The sequence below is a fragment of the Mixophyes fleayi genome, chromosome 5, assembly GCF_038048845.1.
Source record: "Mixophyes fleayi isolate aMixFle1 chromosome 5, aMixFle1.hap1, whole genome shotgun sequence".
NCBI classification, from domain to species: domain Eukaryota; kingdom Metazoa; phylum Chordata; class Amphibia; order Anura; family Limnodynastidae; genus Mixophyes; species Mixophyes fleayi.
Genome location: NC_134406.1, coordinates 239638019 through 239660728, shown reverse-complemented (window position 1 = coordinate 239660728; position 22710 = coordinate 239638019). Strand labels below are relative to the sequence as shown.

The 22710-nt window shown below is 39.9% G+C and overlaps 1 protein-coding gene across 1 annotated transcript; it reads right to left on the bottom strand.

The window, feature by feature from the left end:
* Positions 1-9660: 9660 nt before the first annotated feature.
* Positions 9661-17970, bottom strand: LOC142157859 (fatty acid-binding protein, adipocyte-like). The gene is made up of 4 exons (XM_075211389.1): positions 17790-17970; positions 13336-13508; positions 10922-11023; positions 9661-9873 (listed from the first exon to the last, which is right to left on the bottom strand). Exons 1-4 carry the CDS (start codon positions 17866-17868, stop codon positions 9823-9825), a joined length of 405 nt encoding a protein of 134 aa, XP_075067490.1. The 5' UTR covers positions 17869-17970; the 3' UTR covers positions 9661-9822.
* Between the last annotated feature and the right edge of the window lie 4740 nt (positions 17971-22710).

The window sequence follows — 22710 nt, the reverse complement described above, 5'->3', positions numbered from 1 at the left end:
GCACTGGGAAACACAGACACAGCAAAGTGTCCAGACTTAGAGATCTATCAAACAGACACAAAACATGTACACTTGAAAACACAGGACCATTGGGCCAAAAAGACTACCAAAGAAATGTATCTACAACGTTTCCAATTTTGATCATCATTTGGAATATTTACGTTTACGATTGCCATATTTTATTGAAGGAACGATTTCAAATGTAGCTGGGATCCAAGTGTTCAGCCTTGTCTACAGATATTCTGTGAAATCATATGAAGCTATGCAAATCAGTTTAATATAAATCTGTTTAATACTTGGCTTTACTTCAAACATGGCAAAGCACAGACATATCCTCGTCTTGCCACACAAGCAGGAAATATGATTATCTAGAGGAAATGAGCCATTCACATGATGCAGATGGACTTTTCCATTTTGTATCATAACATGCATGGGAAATCCAACACAATGCACATTATAAAAACATCCCACATAATTACTGCAAGCACAAGGCCATCTATTTAATTTTCTTTTGTAGCCAAATTTTTCTCTGGTGCGTGTCTACACTTGCACCAAAGGTCTCTACAGGATGGCTCAGTATTTCTCTTGTATTCCTTTACTCTGTGAATTAGAGGATTAAAAGGGGCACTTACAATACAAGATTTAAAATCTGTTCAGTTGTCAGTTCACAGGTGAAAGGTGCGGTTAACACCATTGCTGGAATAATAAATCTCTCTATAAAGATCATACTGAACTCCTCTAGCACACAGTATTTCCAAATAAATAATTGTCAGTGGTTTACTCTTACTCTTCACATCTACACTGTCCTCCTGGGAGGTATCGAACTGGGTGCAGGTTACTTCACTGCTTTATTCTCTAAGCAAGTTAAATCAACAGTATAAGTTCCAGCATGCACTTGATGACTCTGTAGCTTTGCCTGGCCCTGGCTAGTGTCCTACTTGGAACTCTGTACTGCATAACTCTCAACAGTATAAGTTTCAGCATGCACTTGATGCCTCTGTAGATTTGCCTGGCCCTGGCTAGTTTCCTATTTGGAACTCTGTACTGCATAACTTTCAACTGAAACTCACTCGCTGTCTCTAGGCCGTACACTGCTAACCAACTTAACTGGCAACTTCACTGTGATTAGTTAGAGCGTGCAAAAGCCGCTATGATTGGATAGTTGCATCTATACTTCGCATGAGGTTTCAATGAATTTCATTGAGTCATAGGTTCAATGATACGTTTTATCAATGAAACTCTTTTATGCAATGAAGTTCATTAAGACCCTATGTGGGGTCTAGACATAACTAGCCAATCGGAGCAACTTTCTCACTTTTAAATAGCTTAGATAGCTCACTCCTAATGTTGGCATCTATGAAACTGTGGACATCCGGACTTGAAGTTGATTTAATACAAAAAGGTGCTCTGTCCCTAGTCAAATACACCATAGAAATGACAAAATCTGATAGGTTGCTATGGAGAACACCTCCTTTACTAAACAGTTACATATAGAACAGCTTTCATGACTCCCAGGGGTATATTTACTAAACTGTGGGTTTGAACAAATGGAGATGTTGCCTATAGCAACCAATCAGATTCTAGCTGTCATTTATTTAGTACATTCTACAAAATGAAGCTAGAATCTAATTGGTTGCTATAAACTACTTTTACAAACATGCAGGTTAGTAAATATATTCCCCAAAGTAACTTAGTGAGGGAATATTTAACATTGTCAGGATGAGGCACTCTACAGTTATAAGGAAGACAGTTCATAGTGTGAACTCTCTTTGATGTATAATTTATAAATACAGGAAATTGTTTTTAATGTTGAATTCAAATTATTATAGTATAAGTTATCATATCAGGTGTAAATAATTCTGTTATTATTGACTTGCCATGTTCAATTTGCTAACAGTTCAATTTCAAGCCTTTTTTTTGTTCTTTTATTTTTAACTTCTTTATATACTTTACTCACAGCTGGGCCCAATAGAAAAATTTGGGGTAGAGAAGCGAGTGCCCCATACTGTGTGGCAGATGCCTGTGATATGGGCGGTCGTGTCACCGGATAGGTCCCTCCACTGGAACGACCTCCCTCGCTCCATCCGTCTCTCACCCAGTCTGTGCTCCTTTAAACGGGCACTCAAAACTCACCTGTTCCTCAAAGCCTGCCAACAATCCACTTAACCCTTACCTTGTTGCACCTTCGCAAACATTCTTCTCTCATTCTCCCCCCTCTCCACCAGCCCCGCCTTTCTCTCCCTTACTTTAATGGCTCCCTCCTGTGCCTGTTTGTCCACCCTCCCTTAGGATGTGAGCTCGTATGAGCAGGGCCCCTCTCCCCTCCTGTCTCCATACCTGTTCTTCTACTCCATCTTCGCTCATATGTCTGCCCGGAGTTCTGAAGTATTGGTACTTTGTGTTTATTGCTCTGTACTATGTCACCCTGTATGGTCTCCTGTTTGTATTATGTACGGCACACCATTGCTGGAGCAAAGGAGGAAGGGAACAACAAGTGGGTACCACACCACATCATGGTTCCCAAGTAAGTGATCATGCCCACATGACCAGCAGGGGTTTCACGAGTGGGGGACCCTATTTTGTGCCACAAAGAACAGACTGAAAGGCTGCTATTTGAGCCAGTTCCCTGGGTTCCAGTCACAATATACAAGAACATTTTTACTTTATCTCACTGTCTGAGCTTTTATGCTTATCTCTCACTTCACATAACGCACACCTCACGTGATCTACCTTCTCCAGCCAACACATTACTGAAGCCATGTTCTGATGACTTCCTTCTGGTCACCTGGTCCAAATACCTAACCCCCTATAACATACCCAATGTCACAGCAAGGTGTTGATAATGGAATTTGAATCAGATTCTCCAGCAAGTCACAGTGTCACTATCTTGTCTGTAATCTTAACTGATGAGTTGATAATCACATCATATCATGAATGTCTGGGGTCAGTAAAGCCTGATGGTGTAAGACATACCATATCTTCTAGTATATACTGCTTTCTAGAGATGCTCAAATTGTTTGAATTATTATATTATATCAGAGCAGAATATGTACCAAACATAAGTTTATAAAAAAATATTTTACTAAAATGTTTAGGAGTATAAAACTGTTAAAGTGTTTTCTGGATTATCAAGAGTGTGCTTTAGAAACAATGTTGTGCTATTGTAACATTAGTTTTTTATTATGACAATATTTTCCCATTTATGAACTACTTTGGCTTTGTGCTTGTTATAGATTTTGTCAGAGCTACACATTGTGTATGAGTATTCTCAGGTGCATTCAGAGTTTTAAAATAGGTATAGTTTTAACAACTTTAATATACTGCAAATATTGGAGAGAGAAAAACAGACACTCATATAAAAAGGAATCACAGTTCCCACTGACTACACTGTTGTTACAGCTTTGTTTTTCTAAATGGACTGTAACTTTTGCAAAATACATTCCCTGGCTATTATGCCATTGGATACATGTAGAGAGCAAAGCAAGTTGTCCAAAAACAAGAAAAAATAAAAACTGTATCCAATATATTAAAAGTCCAGAAGGAAGTCTGAAAAATAATGTATTTAATAGAAGTTTCATCTGAAGATAGACACCCTTTAAGTATTTATACTAACTAATCAAACATTTGTCTATCGTCTTTCTGTAGCTCACCAGTGTAGCAGGTTACCATGTTAGGAGGGAGGTGCTTCCTTATATTCCATTACTTCATATAAGATGCTTGGACAGCACGGTGGCTAAGTGATTAGCACTTCTGCCTTACAGCACTGGGGTCATGAGTTCAATTCCAGACCATGGCCTTATCTGTGAGGAGTTTGTATGTTCTCCTTGTGTCTGTGTGAGTTTCCTCCGGGGGCTCCGGTTTCCTCCCACACTCCAAAAACATACTAGTAGGTTAATTGGCTGCTATCAAATTGACCCTAGTCTATGTATGTGTGTGTTAGAAAATTTAGACTGTAAGGCCCAATGGGGCAGAGACTGATGATCAGTGAGTTCTCTGTACAGCGCTGCGGAATCAGTGGTGCTATTTAAATAAATGATGATGATGTGTGTAGATCCTATTCAGATACTGGTAATGGACAAAGGAGGAATTGGTTTTCCACAAAGCTGCAATGGAATATCATGGAAATATTGAATTGTTGTTTTATCATATTTTACATTATTTATATATGAAAGTTCTCAGGTTTGAGTTTAGTTGTTCTTTATAGAAATAATTTGGTGCCACAAATTAGGGTCAAGTGTTAGATTTACAATGAGATGTTTGCCTTTGAATACATTGCATCTTTAGCAGTCAGACATACTATTTTCTAAAACCTTTGCTGCAAATTTACCGCTTAGTTCTGAACTGTGGAAGTCAAATAATTGGATGAAGTAGGTTAAATTGATTAATATTGTTTTACTGTGTGATTGCGATAAGTACGCTACAGTTTATAATGCATTCGCACAGGAAAACAACACACACACTTACATTTACACTTACATTTGTAAATAGTACACATCTAATAAAGTTCCAACTCACATCAGTTTATTAGTAAAACTTAAAGGTTATTTATGCAAAGATAAATTTACTTTGCAGGTATTCGTGATTTAGTTCCTAAGAAATGTATGGTGTTTGGTCTTATATCATTCCTCATTTCACCAGTAGAAATCCGGTATCGGCGGCTAAGCGATCGCACACTGCAATCACTAGTTATGAATATAAAAATATTGATACTCTATAATACTATAGGTAGCACATGTTAATAGACTGGTTTAAACTGGATTTAGTTGGTTCCCTAAGGCACTACATGTGCTCAGCTGTTGGAGTGAGCTGCCCCCACCTTTGGAGAGGCATTCTTTGAACTGACCTATAACCAGCATTCTACTGGAACATCATAAACCCTGGACTAATGAAGAAAGACTTTAGTTTATCATTGTATACATTGTGACATCATCACTGTTTTTTGTTAACTCAAACTGTATATAAGCAAGTCCCTGACCCAGTATTAAATCTCTGACTGCAGACTTCAAGACTGAAGCTGGACCTGGGCCTACCGGCACATGTGTAATATATTCTGTTATGCTTTCCTGTATATTGTTATTCCTTTTTATGCAACATCATGGTTTGCTGTAATCCTGCTATGTTTTGCTATTAAATCTCTTTGTGTGTTGGAACCACCTTAATCGCATTGGACAATATTTATATAATATTTATTAAACCACAGGATTCCAGTTGCGTTGTCCTAACCCTGGTTATGCCCCAGGGATGGATTCTGCCTTCTTATGTAACATGATCACAGATATGAACATATTGGACAGCACATGCAGAAAAAGCAGGAGTGTTGTGGACTCCACATTGAATCTGAACCAACGGGACCACAGTATTACACACATTCACATTCTGGAAGGGGTGGCATCAGTGTACAAACTTTGTAGGCTATGGAGTGACATGAAGCAGCTTCAACCCGCCCATTAGTGAGATCATTTGAATACACTGTTTTTGGCAGCTGTTTATAGGCTTGTCAGCAAACATCATAAAGGTTATTTTCAGGTCTTAGATAGGTGGTGTAAAGTTTGTTCATCCTTAGCATGGTCAAATTACTCATCTTAGGTTTAGATTCAGTCTATGTAATGGCTTGCCCAGCAAAAGGGTAGGACCTTGGACTTGCTTTTAGAGATTAAACCTGGCTAGAATTTAAAAAGTGTTCATTTTTGAGTGAAACCTTTTTCCTACAGATGTTGCTGGTGTAAGTTAACAACTGGGCCTCAGAGTTTGCTCCAATATGTATCAGTGCTCCTAGCTTACCATCAGGGTTCCTTTGGCCCTGGATTCTGTGAGTGGATGTATAAAAGTGGTCCTTGCAAATGCAAGTTTGAAAACAGGTAGATGCTAACATCACACACACATCATCACAGGTCATAAGCCAAAAATCCACTCTTTTTGGAACGCCTCCTAAACAAGTTTGTAATTTGCAGTACAGTACACCAATGTTATTCAGGAGCTGACATTTCAGGTCTATGGTGACAATCACATTCCCCTTACTGCAGTGTTCCATCCATGGTAACATGTTCCTCTCCAAAATTCCTATTACCAGTTCTCTTACATTTCCTTTCAGTGTCCCCTCCACCTCATACTCTCTGGACATAATCATCATCCTCATTTCCCAAGACCATGGGCTCTTGTTCGAAGAGTTGGAGATTTCTTTCATCATCACTATTCACTGCTGAGGCTGATTTAGCAGTTTTGGGAATGATGACCTATCAGTTGCAGCATTCCTACAAATCAGCTCAAAGTCTCTATAACTCCTCACTTCTCTCTCACTAAGCTCTCCTTCAAAACTTTGTCTCGTATGTCTTCTGACTGCACCTCAATTATAGGCTTTCCACTTAACACACATCTCTGGTCAGCCACCAAGGAAGGTCAAAGCAAACCTGAAACTTGAACTTGTCCTCAATCAGATAAATCTCTGATAAGGATTAGTTAAGAGAAAAGAGACTGCCAACTAGGGGTGTGCACCGGCCACTTTTGGTGTTTTGGGTTTTGATTAGCTTGAGGTTTTGGGTTCTGATTTGTTTTGCGAAAACGCCCCACGAAAGGTTTTGGTTCTGATTTTGGGTTTTGGGTTCTGATTTTTTTTTAAAAAAAAGCATGAATAATGCTAAAATCCATATTTTTGGTTTTTTTTCCACTCCTACACTATTATTAACCTCAATAACATTCATTTCCACTAATTTCCAGTCTATTCTGAACACCTCACACCTCACAATATTGTTTTTAGTGAAAAAGGTTGCACCGACCTAGCTGGATGTCTAAGCTAAGCGACACAAGTGGGCGGCACAAACACGTGGCCCATCTAGGAGTGGCACTGCAGTGGCAGACAGGATGGCAGTTTGCAAGAGTTTGCTAGAGGTGCAAGATGGAATTGTCCTTGTGCCCTCCCACCCACCCTGATGTTGTTGAAATAGGACATTCGCACTTTAACAAACCAATCAGGAACAGTGAACGTAGTTTAATCTCTGGTACTAATATTTCTGGACTGCAGGAACAGTGAACATAGTTTAATCTCTGGTACTAATATTTCTGGACTGCCTAGTGAAGTGGAATCTCAACGGGATTTGGTACCGGGGACACAATACCTCCATCAACCATCTTAATCCCACTCCACTGATGGCGGACACCGGACGCACGTCTAACACCAACATAGCTGTTACGGCCGCAGTTATCCGTTTTGCCATAGGATGACTACTGTCGTACTTCGTGCTCATGGCAAACGACTGTGGGACGGTCAACTGTTTGGTGAAAGACGTAGCGTTCTTACGACTTTCCCTCTGGGAAGATGACCGACTACCAGCAGCAACAGCAGCAGCGGCAGTAGTAGGCGTACCACTGCAGGATCCTTCGGAAGAATCCCGGATTGAAGAGGACTCAGTCATGCCGGTGACATGGCCTGCAGGACTATCTCTGATGGAGATCGTGGAGGAAGTTGACGAGGAGGGTGTTGCTGGTGTGTATCCAACAGGACCAAGGGATTTAGGTGTCCCTGGACTGCTGACGGTCCTAGCCACAGGTCCTGAACTAAACACTGAATTATGAAGGTTCTTCAGGTGACATATAAGGGAGGATGTCCCTAGGTGGCCAAGATCCTTACCCCTGCTTATTTGAGCTTTACATAAAGGTACATATGGCCATACATTTGTTGTCCGGATTGGGATAGAAATAACTCCAGACCGAAGAGGTGGATTTTTTGGTCTTCTTCCCCAGGCATGACGATGGGCTTTTTCATCCCATCGACAACAACTGTTTCCCCCCCTTGTGCCTCATTTAAGATAACCACATCAGCATCCTCCTCGTCAAGTTCCTGCTCAGCGCCAGCTACATCAATATCCTCCTGCCGGTGTACAACATTGACACCTTCATTAGCCAAATCTGTAACTGGACTGTGGGTGATCCTTCCAGCATATGCAGAGGGCGTGCTGCAAATGGTGGAAGGAGCCACCTCTTCCCGTACAGTGATGGGAAGGTCAGGCTTCGCAACCACCAACACCCTTGGACTCGCCTTGGGGATTTGTGATGACATCTCTTTAGAAGGCAGAGTTGTTTGCTGAGTTGTTGCTGACAGCATAACTCTTTTACATTTTTTTGAGGGGGGGGGGAGGAGGGCTTAGATCCTTGGGTGAATCTGAACCACTAGTCATGAACACGGGCCACGGCCTAAGCCATTCCTTGCCACTCCGTGTCGTAAATGGCATATTGGCAAGTTTACGTTTCTCCTCAGATGATTTCAATTTTATTTTTTTTGCTAATTTTAGTGAACTTTGGCTTTTTGGATTTTACATGCCCTCTACTAGGAGATTGGGCATCGCCCTTGGCAGACGACGTTGATGGCATTTCATCGTCTATGTCATGACTAGTGGCATCAGCTTCAGCATTAGGAGGAAGGGGTTCTTGATCTTTCCCTACTTTATCCTCCAAATTTTGGTACTCCATTATATGCAGCACAAGAGAGCGTACCCCTAAACCACACACACTTGGCAAAGTCTTTACAAATTATCTGCGGCACAGGAGAGTACCACTGGACTGGAGTTATACAGCAGTACCTATTTTTTGGTACAGCAGCAACAGTGAACGTAGTTTGAAATAGCAGTACCTATTTTTTGGTACAGCAGCAACAGTGAACGTAGTTTGAAATAGCAGTACCTATTTTTTGGTACAGCAGCAACAGTGAACGTAGTTTGAAATTGCAGTACCTATTTTTTGGTACAGCAGCAACAGTGAACGTAGTTTGAAATAGCAGTACCTAATTTTTGGTACAGCAGCAACAGTGAACGTATTTTCATATATTGCAGTACTAATATATCTTAACTGCAGGAACAGTGAACCTATTCATATATTGCAGTAGAAATTTTTATAGACTTTTTTTTATAGTTTTTTTATAAATTTTTTTAATTATTTTTGTATATTTGTTTTATAATTTTTTTTTTTACTTTTTAATAATTTTTAAATAACAATGGCCTTAGCAGAACAGAGCACAGGACACAGCACCACTGGACTCAGCAGGAAAGAGCACAGGACACAGCACCACCGGACTCAGCAGGACAGAGCACTGGACAAAGCACCACTAAACTGATCAGCAGGACAGAGCACAGGATCTCCCAAATAACCACTGAAAATAACTAAGCAGGACAGGGGCTCCCAAACAACCTCCCTCTTCAGTGATCGCAGGCAGAATGAAGATGGCGGCCGCGAGCGGGGAATTTATGACATCTGAGTCTCGTGAGATCCGACGCGAGACTTGGATGTCATAGCCTCGTTTTGGATTGATTTGGCGGCCGGAAGTACCCGAACAGTGCTCGGATCCCGTCGGATCCGCACTGTTCGGGTGGGCTCGGATTACCAAAATCCGAGCCCGCTCATCTTTACTGCCAACCTACCAAGATCTCGATAATCTTGGCAAACATGCTCCTCACAGAAGTATCCTGAATCTCTCTCCCTGCATTCTAAAAACTCAACTAGGATTGACTGTGCTCTATTTCAATACTTCAGACCTGACACTCGCACCAGATTCCCTCCCCCCGGCGTGCCTCTAGTTAACCCCTTAACAGGCATATCCCACGCTGGTGCCTAGCCTAAAGAAGCATTACAGAAGTAAAACAAAAAAACAATAACAAGCCACAACAATAGGAATGGAGAACAAAACCTTTAATTTGCATACATAACATAGCACAGATGATTACCAGTACATGTCACAAACAAGCTTTTGATAGAAATTTTCTGGTGGAAAGACAGTGTAATGCTCATTGAAACGAGCCTACATTTGAAAGAAGTCTATTCACCAGACTGAAGGTTTCATTTTCTGTCGAAGATCCGAATGCATTTCACATCTCCAACCGTCATGGTCTAAAAGTAAATTATTTGGAAGGTTAAATATAGAAAATATGAACAAATGTATAGAGCAGTTGCTGTAAATGATAACTATTATTTTTAACACGTAGCAGCACAAACGTTGAAGAGAGAATGTTATTCCTTATAAGACAGGAGTTACAACAATTAGCTTTTATACTAAAAGAGGTTCTCCATCCAAAATGTACTCTGTCCCCATAATAGCATTTATTTCCCCCCCCCCACATATCTAGAGGTTAATTCCAGCAGTGATAGAAAACACCTGCAGACTTCTGTTTCCATCTCGCATGGAAATCATATGATTGTCTGCAGGCTCACGTTCCCATGTAGCTCTCCTGACATCAGTGATTTTGTAATTTGCCATCACATATGCAAATAGGTTTCATGTTACATGGAAAACTAGTGTTGACTTGTGAAATGCACAATAACAAATATACAAAAGACATTCTCATGAGTAGTTCAACAATAACTCTTGTACAGTTTAGTAGCAGACAGTAAATAAAAGTGTGTTCCTGCCATGTACTGGAAATCTAAAACCATACACATTACCAGCTCTACAAACAACTGGATGTGTTAGATGCCCTGAGTTAAGGGGTACATCAGTGAAGCCCCTCTCGCATAACCTCTCTCAGGTGCTTCCTCTCACATTAAGTTCTATTTTATAGAATACTTATATAATAAGAAAATATCACCTAAACTTTCAAAATAGGTGGAAGCCCAATTACATCAGTGGTTCCTCCAGGACAAATGAAGGAGAATGTTATTATAAGATATAAGTTACACATCCGACGACGGAACAGGAGAACAGTACATACTCTACTTAGCCCAGTTCATGCTCAATTATCCAATGTGATAAGACAGCAGTGCAGACTGCAGAGGGTGTCTCTCAATAGAGTTCAATAGTCCGTGAGAGGTTTTGTGTCTCCCCCATACAGTTGTCATAAATGGAACAGGGGAGATGGATTAAAAAAAGTCCATGTGGACTTAGCCTTGCTCACTCCCTATAGGCTGGTGTAGAGAGGGTCTCTGATCACAAGATACTTACAGTTACCAGTCGGCCATCTTTTACTTCTCGTGTTATCACATTATCTTTGCCATCCACCTTCTGCAGTTGTTTTAATACACCATTGTCCAGTGTCATAATGGTCTGTAAAAAGGAAAATCACAATACAGCTGTAGGTAAGGACAACTGATATAGTCACATGAAACCACCTTCTAATACCCTGGACATTAAAACAGAATGACCATGATTGCTGGAGTTTAGATGCTATGGGACCTGCAGCCTGAATGGTAGTGGTACCTCCCCTGCCAAAGCAACAGGCAATAGCAGTGTGTATGCAGACAATTGCTCACCTGCTCTGGTGTACTGAAGCTCCCTCTAGTGGTCAGGTTGTGGCTGCTGTTCCTGTGTAACAGCAGCCATGGACTGATCTCATGCTATGGGCTCCTACAAATGTCTGGTTTCTCCCCTGCCAGAACATCTTTACAACTACTGTAAAATAATATGTTTCCCAGCTATACATAACTGAGAAAAATTGTAATTTTGCCATGTTATAGCAATTCAATAGCAGAGCAATTTCATTCTACAATCTCTGATGGAATATAAGATCTAGGGACTTTCCATATTGAACACCTGTTGATTTCTCTGGCATTCTGATGTCTGCCATTGGGTAGCCAGATGGGCATCAGGAATCAGACAAGTCATAATGAGCCAATATATGGAAGCAAAAGCAAACATGCATCATATGGAACCAGATATGGTTCAGGCTATAGGAGACAAGTCATGGAAGTATATCAGTTTTCATTTGTATTTACGGAAACTTGGTTTTTAGAAGACTAGACTTGGTCTAGAATATTTGGAGATAATATTTTCTTGGCCAAGTTGTGGCAATTGTTTTTAAAGAAACACAGACAACAGCAGCTGATGTATAAACTGATGGGCTGGTATAGCTAAAATGTCAGGACTACCAATCCATCCCAGAGCTGAGCCCACTAGTTTAGAGTGCTTCAATGGCTAGTTATCCCTCAACATTGCTTGTTTGCTTTACTTAAGCAGTTTGTATTTTACAACAAGCACAATAAATATTGGTGCAAAAAGACGTATGATCCCACTCTATGTGTGATGGGGAGTATTGGATGTATCTGACTGTATGTTAGGGGCAGCATGGTGGCCTTGTGGGGCAGCACGGTGGCCTAGAGGTTAGCACTTACAGCACTGGGGTCATGAGTTCAATTCCCGACCATGGCCTTATCTTTGTGGAGTTTGTATGTTCTCCCTGTGTTTGCGTGGGTTTCCTCCAGGAGCTTTGGTTTCCTCCCACACTCCAAAAACATATTAATAGGTTAATTGGCTGCTAACAAATTGACCCTAGTATGTGTGTGTATGTGTTAGGGAATTTAGACTGTAAGCTCCAATGGGGCAGGGAGTGAGTTCTCTGTACAGCGCTATGGAATTAGTAGTGCTATATAAATAAATGGTGATGTTGCCAAAGCACCCACTTTAGCTTGGAAGTGATCTCCTTTGTATGGTATAGAGAATAAAATGTGGCTGGGATATTGAGAGATAGGATAAAGTGAATTGATTGTAAAATAAAGTTTGTCATATCTGAAATCAAAAATGATTCCACCTGTTTTACTCCTTTCTCATGGGGAATACTAGAATATAATGCCTGCACATCACATTGCAAAATATCTGGCTCCAACATCAAATTCTGGATCAAATTTAAGAAATTATGCAGCAAGTTACAGATTTGACTTAACTAACACCAACCTAAATGCATCATTCTTCTGACCATGCTGATTTGATTATTGTATATGTATGCAAATATGAGACTTTATGTCCTTTAAATACTGAGGATAAGAAATGTATGCTGCTACAAGGTCCTGATGCAATAGGTTTTATATACTCTATATATGTGTTCTTATTTGAATAAATGGTCACTTTTTTTTTTATTGATCAGTGATATATAGTGTGTTTTAATGTATCTGTCTGATGGTTGATGTCTAGCGCTACAATATTTGATCCCAAAGGAAAATAAATGCTCGGCTGCTGTGGGCAACACATATTTTCCTTTGGGAAACAAAACTGGTGCAATGAGTTTAGCAGCTCCAAGAATCCAGAGCTCCATATTGATACAAAACAAAAGCTTTGTGGTAAAGCTAGTATATCACTTAGAATATAATAAGAGTAACACTTCATAGAAGTATGACAATATAGCAATATATGAACTGATTTCAAATAAAATGGACAAGGAAAGTTCCAAAGCCATCAATAAAACATGCTGTGGATATCAAGTGTAGTGAGCAAGTATGTGTCTGCGGTTTTGATGAACATGTTCCCTGTTTGTATGTCTATTATTTGGATGATATAAATTGCAATGGGAACACTGTCACTTTTTTTCCAAGATGCAAATAAAAACACATCTCTATGCACCCACTTTTGACCAGTGACGTCCTCACCTTAACATTTCTGCCATCCGGAGAAGATTCATCAAACTCTGTGTCTAATTTAAAGGAAAGTTCTCTCGTCTTAATTTTGGTCTCTGTTTTTATACACCATTCATCCCCCTTTTTAGAGATGTTCAAATCAGGTTTCAATGCGAGAATTGCTTTCCGGAGGACAAAATTCACTCCTGCAAAGAAAAGCATAGAAATTAAATGTATGTGACAATGTATACATTAGTACACATAATAAGAGTTTATAGGGAATACAGCTGCTTATAACTGGAGTGGAGGGCTGCCTCCCTTGTCAGAACTCTGTGCATCAGCAGTACAGCTTACTGAAGCTCCCTCTATTGATCAGACAATGGCTGTTATCATAGTAACCAAAACCTGTTATGGGTAACCAGTGTAGGCTGGGAACTTCAGTAAGAGACACTAGGTGAGAAAATGCGGGGACAGGGTACCCGGGCCTCCTTGGTTGCCATTTGGTAATGGGTTATGGTAGGGGTGGATGAATGATCACCTGCTATCCCCAACTCAAACCTCATCTGCCCATCCAAAGCCCCATCTGAGCCAGATTATAGACGGGGACTGCACACAGAATTAGGAGTGACTGCGCAGACCAATAGCTTTGGTTTTTGCCATAGCAGTGCAGGCAATGTAGGTGTGGCAATGTAAGTGTGGTCTTCCTAGTTACACCACTTTAAGCCCTTCAACACGAATGTGCATACAGCCTTGGGGGCAGTAGAGAAGCCACTGCACTGGAGCCCATGGTTCTTTTCGCCAGACGTGGTTATGCTTCTGCTTGTACACAGCAGTATTGAAATAGGACACAATTTGAAAGTGCAGCCAAATCTATGTATACTGTCTTCTAATTCCACATTGCATTAGGAGCACACGTCTGCTATATAAAGCTACTTGGTGGATTAAGGCATGCTATTCTTACATTTTTACCCAGTTTAAATTGCAGCTATTTGTATAATTGTACACACGCAATCTCCATAAGAAAGGTACAATCATGCAACCCTTAAATAAACTGCCGGTCCCTGTAGCACATAATAAATAAAATAAATAGAAAATCATAATAAAAAGTATATGTTTGAGACATGCAACATTATATGACTATAAATCTTACAGCTAAAGGTGCTCATACATTCTGAGATTTTGGTGGCATGTTGGCCAAATATGACCACTAATCCTGAAGAACATCTGACCTGACCATGGATAAAATCACCATACAACCTGGACAGTTGGCCCGAGTGCTAAATCTGGTCAAAGCGCCAAGATGGGCACATATGGTCATGATCACATATAACAGAGATCCATCAGCTTAAGAAATTTCTGTCCATGGTGAGGAACACACTGGTATCAAAACCAAAACAGGTTCAATACAACTACAATAACTAAACACTGACAGAAGGTCTAGCAAGCAAGTTATTTTAACATAAATTGATAATGACATTTTTGCTAGAATACTTAGTAGCTAAAGCCTCGGGGCACTGGTTAAATGAAGATCACGTTATCTTCAGTGCAGCCTGGTGCACGTTATACATAGTGGACACATGTAGAAAGATTGTCACTATTATTGCACAAATTATTGATCTCCATGATAACGTGAACTCTATACTCACTAGGAACAGTATCTACCTGACATACTGTAGCTGAACTCAGGTGCATCCTAATGTTTAGATAGTACAGAGGTTGTGTTTGCCATAGAGATCAATAGACTCCATACGGCAGGGGCGGTGTCATCTGCAAAGAGCAGTAACGTTTTACCCAGTGGGTATGAGGCATTATATTCCAAGAACATGCAAGACTGATACTGCTTGTTCTCCGTCAGGGAATCGGCACACATTTAATAATAAATTGGCCCCATGGTGTGTAATTAGATTGTAAGCTCTTAAATGGCTAATTAGTTATGAAAATGCAGCGGAGACAAGGCTGTCAATGATTTCTGGTTTGACATTTCCATCCCTGTTACAAAATAGTCCAGCCTTCAAGTGTAATCACAGGAGGCCACAAGTCAAACATAGTCACAAAGAGGCGAGCTAGCTCTCTGGGCGCTTAAGCACCCCCAATATTTGTGTTAACACTATCCGTGTCTACGCATGGCATTTTTCAGTCACCTCCAATCATTTTTAAAAGTCAGCTCCGATGGGTCTTACTACGGTATGAAGAATGCCCTTATCTGTGAGGAGTTTGTATTCTCCCTGTGTTTGCAGGGGTGTGCTCAGGTTTCCTCCTACACGCCAATAACATACTAGTAGGTTAATTGGCTGCTATTAAATTGACCTTAGTCTCTCTCGGTGTGTGTGTATATTAGGGAATTTAGACTGTAAGCCCCAATGGGGCAGAAACTGATGTGAGTGAGTTCTCTGTACAGTGCTGCGGAATTAGTGGTTCTCCATGTCCCATTAGCGCTTTCCCATAGTGGAGTGGGGAAAACTCATTAGAAAGAGGACAAGTGTCAGCTCTTGAGACAAGTCAACGAAACATCTGCCTTTTGTACATCACTAGCTTTGGAGCTGGAGCCCTTCATGTTCACTTATTATGTTGTGGTCCATATCACCTGCTATAACTACTATTCACCTGTTCCTCTTTACTGCACCTGTTCATCTTTACTGCACCTGTTCATCTTTACTGCACCTGTTCATCTGCAGAGATTCCTATTTGTTGACTGAGACCCAAAGTATACTGAAATGGGAGAAACTGAGCTATCCAAACACAAACACACAATGGGGGCTCAGGAAACTGGCTTAACAACAACTATTCCTTTTATTTCAAACACAGATGTGAAAGAATAATATACAATGATTAGGGATCACATTCCCTTCATCATACATACAATGTGCACAAACTAAAGCTCTTTTTATGCAGCTTTCTTACCAATCACATTGTTTCATTGATATCATGGGTCCGTCTCATTAAGACACGCAAAATTAATGTATTGTGCATTCTATTGAATGGTCGTATATGTCCGTATTAAACAAGGAGCAGATCTAAAGATATGGGTTTGAAAAGGTGGAGATGTTGCCGATAGCAAGCAATCAGATTCTAGCATAAATGATCACTAGAATCTGATTGGTTGCTATAGGCAACATCTCTACTCTTTCAAACCCACAGTAATTATACCCCTAGGTGTGCTCTGCTCTAACAGACACAACACACTGCAGGAGACGCCCAATAAATATGTGGAATATAAAGTCCCAAAAGAACGCACAGAAAAAAAAAAAATTTAATGTCACCTGTTAATAATATAGTAATTATTTTTTAATACATTTATTAGGATATTATAGATTTCTACTATATATAAAATGCATTTCTACAGTTGCTGTTGATTGCAAATTTGTTTTCTAGCATTCATACTTGACCACCCTCACTGTCACTCGGCACTTACCCCCGACTTGTAGCTGCTGCAAGTGATATGACGTATCTTTGAGATGCCCAAAGCTTGAATGGGACGTTACTGTCTGCGCTTTAGCTTGGCACACCCTTACTGTACATTGACAACATGCATACGCCCATTTCCCTCCCCATTCTGCCCATGAAATCATAGTTTGTACAATTCTGTGTTTTCTGGGGTATGGTTAGTTTCTGGGCACCCGCAGAGTAAATTTACACAAAATACGGACACATCTGCAGTCATTAATGAATCAGGCCCCCTGTGTACTTTATTGCGTTCATGCAGCTGAGGGCAGACAGCATTAACTGTTGCATTGCCAATAAAATAGTTTAAATCTTCACTTTTATAGTCTTACAATGATATTGAAACATGAATGAGAAAATAGAAGTCAGATACACCACTATCCATTGTTGTATGGAGCACAAGGAATCAAAAACATCAAATGTTTTTACACAATGTGTAGATATCCATCAGTGCGCATAGAAACATTCATTTCATGATATAAGGATATATCATGAAAAACAGGTTATTATATAGACAAACATTTACTTATTTTTTAAAATAAATAAATAAATAAATAAAATCTTAGATTAAATGTATCATTTAAACCTCTTGGACATAATGAACCCAATCTGTCTATCCAAAATGCCTCTCTTTTAAAAGCAATGCTTCCCCTGGGCACCAAGTTATAGACAGGTGGTTGACCTAAGGGTTATACCAGATAGCTGTCATGGAGGGCACACTACCCAACACACCAATTCATACAAAGGTAACAATGTTATTCATTTAGCTGCTCAATACTTAATTTAAGGACCAATAAAAAGATTTGAATAATCTGGTAAATATTAAGCTAAAGCAGCTGCAAGATTACAGCATTCACTTCAATGTATTATTTATGTTTTATATTCCCAGGGATTAACCTACCAATCTCTAGCAACTTTAAACATAAATCAGTTTTGTTAGTTAATTCATTTTATATAAAAATCATTTTTGAAACAAAGCTTTACACACTTACATAAATTAATGTATTGACAATGCAGCTTTAATTATGTATAGATAGTTCACTTACCAAGTTCTTCCAAATATTTACTAAAGTCATCGTTGTTGCCCTCAGTCAATATCCAAGTTCCCATCAGTGCATCACACATGGTGGCTGTGAGTTGTAGGATACTGAGCTGTGACAGGAGAAGCAGAGAGTGAGTAGGATACCTGAGAGACGCTGGCTTTTAAACAGATGCAGGACTGAACTCTAGGGACGTCATTACCTGTGCTCAGTTCGGCTGTGGAAAACCTCCCCTTGCCCTCTGCAGCTGATTCAGCACTTGTGCTCTGACATATTGGACACTGTCCCTTTAGTGCCATTTAAACAAGATATTATTTTTTCTTAATCCTTTTCTTCACCATATATTTGACTGAAGACTCACACTTCGCCTGTTCTGATAACATGTACTTCTTTCTCACTGAACGACAGACTTTGTATACACCTAGCCCCTTTTATCCAAAGCCAACATGATGAGCTCCACCCCTCACCATCATTTCCAAATAATAACTACGTAACGCAGTGATAAGGGAGAAAATGTCCAGAGCCTTTATTGTGCAGAATGTTTAAGAGGCAAGGTTTAAAGCAGGCAAATCATTGGGGTCATGGATGCCATGCCCAAACTACATACCATGTGACCATAGGGTAAAGGATCCTATGCGCAAACTACATATCACATGACCATAGAGTCAGGGATCCTATGCCCAAACTGCATAGCACATGACCATATGTTCATGGAACCGATACCCAAACTACATACCACATGACCATAGGGTCAGGGATCCTATGCCCAAACTACATACCACATGACTTTATGGTCATGGATCCTATGCCCAAACTACATACCACATGACTTTATGGTCATGAATCCGATGCCCAAACTACATACCACATGACCATAGAGTCATGGATCCAATGCCCAAACTACATACCACATGACCATAGGGTCAGGGATCCGATGCCCAAACTACATACCACATGACCATAGGGTCATGGATCCTATGCCCAAACTACATACCACATGACCATAGGGTCAGGGATCCGATGCCCAAACTACATACCACATGACCATAGGGTCAGGGATCCTATGCGCATGCCACATACCACATGACCATAGGGTCAGGGATCCTATGCGCAAGCCACATACCACATGACCATAGGGTCAGGGACCCTATGACCAAACCACATACCACATGACCATAGGGTAAGGGATCCTATGTCCAAACCACATACCACACAATGTTTTGTCGCCAATTAGCTTAATGTTTCACCCAACAGCCAGGACCTTGGGATCTCCCAAAATACTCACTTGTCATAGTCCTGGGGAGATGCTGACATCACGTATGAAGGACACAACTGCCAAACCCGCTTCCCTACACCACCAAAAAAGGCTATGACAAGAAGAGAATTTAGAATGATAACAAAAGCATTCTAAATGAATACACATGTCTGTATATATATATATACAGTCTGTGTAAGAACAGAGACGGAGGCGCTTCATAGGATAAAAACTTATTTTTTCAAGTCGTTTAAAACATACTGTACATAAACACATTCCAGATATCAAGTACAGAGTGCTTACCTCTATTGCAGAGTCCAGGCTGTCTGCTGCCATCGCATTGTGTAATACAGGTGGGGATATCTATGCCTCGATCTCAGCTCCACATTGACCTACTATAGAAACTTGTGCCTAGCCGTATTTAGACCCTTTAAATACAGTGGCCTTCATTGGTTGATTTGGTGTTAAGGGCTGCAGGTTTAAACAGTAAAGTCTTTTCACTAACAATAAGTCTTTTTTTCGCATTGTCCTACACATGTAAGGGATCACCCCTGGCAATAACAGAGGAACTGGAAGCTCCCCAGAGTAAGGCCTCCAGAGAGATTAGTTACCTGTATCCCTCTGGGTGTATTCACAGTTAAGTATCGCTGAGCAACCACTGCAATAAACTAATATTAAATCGCAGAGATAAATAATTTTTTATTGCTGCAAAAAGAGTAATGTTAATCAATAAGTCCCTTTATCTATGTACAAAGACCTTATTTTATTAAAGAAAGAAAGAAAGCACATTGGAAAAAAATAAAATCTTAGAAGGATGGAATACAGACATATCATACAAGTTCTTAGATGCAGATTGTTAGAAACCTTTTTGTTTTTCCAAAGTGCTTTAAGACCAGTCACATTCTATCTTGCATCTTAACGAAGCATTTAAATTCATAGGAGAGGTTGTTTTTCTCTTCTACATATTAGCAAAATCAGAAAATATGTTCACCTCTTTGTGACAATATTTACACATTATGCAATAGTTACAAGGATAGTAACCTATAGTGATCTTTAACCAGTCACCCGGGATGGATTTCCTTCTCCACATAGCTAGGTGAAAGATGAGTGTTTAGAGAGTTTTAGCTATTTTTAAAACTATGTTAGAATTATCAGGAATATACATAGAAAGAACTGGTTCTAATGTTTTCTTAGAATACAATTTATGGGGGGGTTTTTTCAAATGCATTAAGCTGTGTTATAAAAGGACAAACGTTTTCTTTCATCATTTTCATATATTTGATTTTTTTTTATTTTATATGTTAATAATGTATTTCTATCTTTATTTTTGTTTATGAGGTGTAACCAGCTTTTGGCTTTGTTTTTTACACTTTTTTATTTCAAGATGACATCTTAAAAACAACGATATGACATACAGAACAAACCAAAGTACACTTCAACCCAACCTCATTCTAGGGGTTTTTGTCATCTTTTTTAAATTTCCGTTGTTTTATAAGCAATCAATAGGAAGGTAAAGAGGGAAAAAGAAAATAGGAAAAAAAAGAGTAAAAGCAGTGTGGCAGGGGAGGCATGTTCCCCATTTATCTCTAGATACATTTCTGTGTTCACAAGAAGGCTACTAAAAAGAGTAAATCCAAATCACAAAGCACCGTATTTCCCTATGTATAAGGCGCCCCCATGTATAAGAATATATTACGGTAGCTATCAAAATGTGCGGAGATTGCAGGGGCATGCTGCCGGCAGCTGCACACTATGTGCTGATCCGTTCGGTAGAGACAGGCAGAGAGAGTGTGCTGTCCATAATGTGCAGCCGCTGGCAGTAAGCCGCTGCAATTGCCCCCCCCCCCCCTACTGCCACTGTACTGCTGCACCCCTCCCCCTGGATCCCACCACTGCAACTGTACCGCTGCCCCCTCCCCCTGCTGAGATTGTAGGGGCTTGCTGCCGGCGGCTGCATACTATGTGCAGGTACGTTCCGCAGAGACAGGCAGGGAAAGTGTGCTGCCCGGCTGCTCTGATTGTCTCTGCGGAATGTACCTGCACATAGTGTGCAGCTGCCAGCAGCAAGCCCCTGCAATCGTCCCTGCAATCGCCCCCCCCCCCCCTGGAATTCCCCCGCTACCACTGTATAATACGCACCCAGTTTTTAGACCCCAAATTTTTGGGAAAAAGGTGCGTCTTATACATGGGGAAATATTATATGTTAATAGGTTCCCATATTTATCTCCTTGTAAATAGTAAGTCATTGTTTCAATAGAGACTATAAACTGAATTTTGTTTTAACTGCTTCAATAGGAGAGATCAAATATGGTTTTAAAATGTTGCTATAGTTCTCATTGCAGCACGTAAGAGAGGAAATGTTAGCGTATCCAGGGGTTTATAAGGTTAGCAAATGATAAACATAAGAGGGTCAATCAAGGATATAATTGGACATTTATGTGTAGGATATCCTCTAATAATGTATGAATTTCCCCTCTGAATGTGGACATCTTGGCACTGGTCCATTGAATATAGAAAGAATCTCTTCCTTGTCTACATTCACGTCAACATAGAAGTGAAGTAGACGTACATATTTTAATAATTCTTACAGGCGCGTGTACCATCTCATATACACTTTATATGATTTTTCTATAATTAGAATTGAAATAGAAGATATATAGAAGATATATCCACCTGTTGGGCCCCGTGTGGAGTTGGACGTGCGTCTGTTTTTGTGCTTGTATATAATTATATTTTATGTGGAACCAGCACTTTTGCATAAGTATACACACTTGTAATTCCTGACATAAACCTGATGTTTGCTAGAGTTGTAGCGCAGGATGAATCCTGAGATGTGTGAGACTGAACATACGCACGTAAATGTGATTTTTCATATGTGAGATTTTTGCTGCTTCAGTTTGGAGTGCAAATGCTTCCATCTCTATATGGGCCCCTTTATTTGATTGTAGACCAAGGGCTAGATTTACTAAGAATCGAGTTGGGTGGCGGTTTGAATCCGCCATCCATCGCCGGCGGTTTAGTGGTCCAAACCGCTGCATTTACTATAGGGCGGTTTGAGGCTGCATTTTAAAATGACTGGTGATGCATCGTGGGTTGAAAAAAAAGCTAAATCACTGGTGGTTTTGTCCATCCGCCAGGGTTTGTTTAAAACCGCCATCCAAACAGGACAGGACAATTATAATACCTGCATCAGAATGACTTGATAGCTCAAACATGCTGTTTGAACTATATTGCCATTCAGAACATAAGAGAAAGCACCATTGACATTTAAATTATTTGGGCAACCATTATTTATTGATGAAGAGGCAAAATTAATTTAATATTAATTAATATTATGAGGGGAAAAGAACATTCATTATATTGGGAGGGACAACATTATTTAATTATTATATTATTTGGGCACTATGTAATGCCAAAATGTGCAACATAAATAATTATATCCACCATTAACAATCAGTTAATATTATTATATAGTCACATTTCCCCCATAATATAATGATATAATATATAAAAAAAAAAATCCCTCATAAGTTTCTATTAAATTCATTTTGCTCCTTAATCAATAAATAATTATTGTCCAAATATTTTAAATGTCAATAGTGCTTTCTCTTACATTCTGAATGGCAAAATAGATCAAACAGCAGCAGTTTGAGGAATCTCCCCAATCACAAC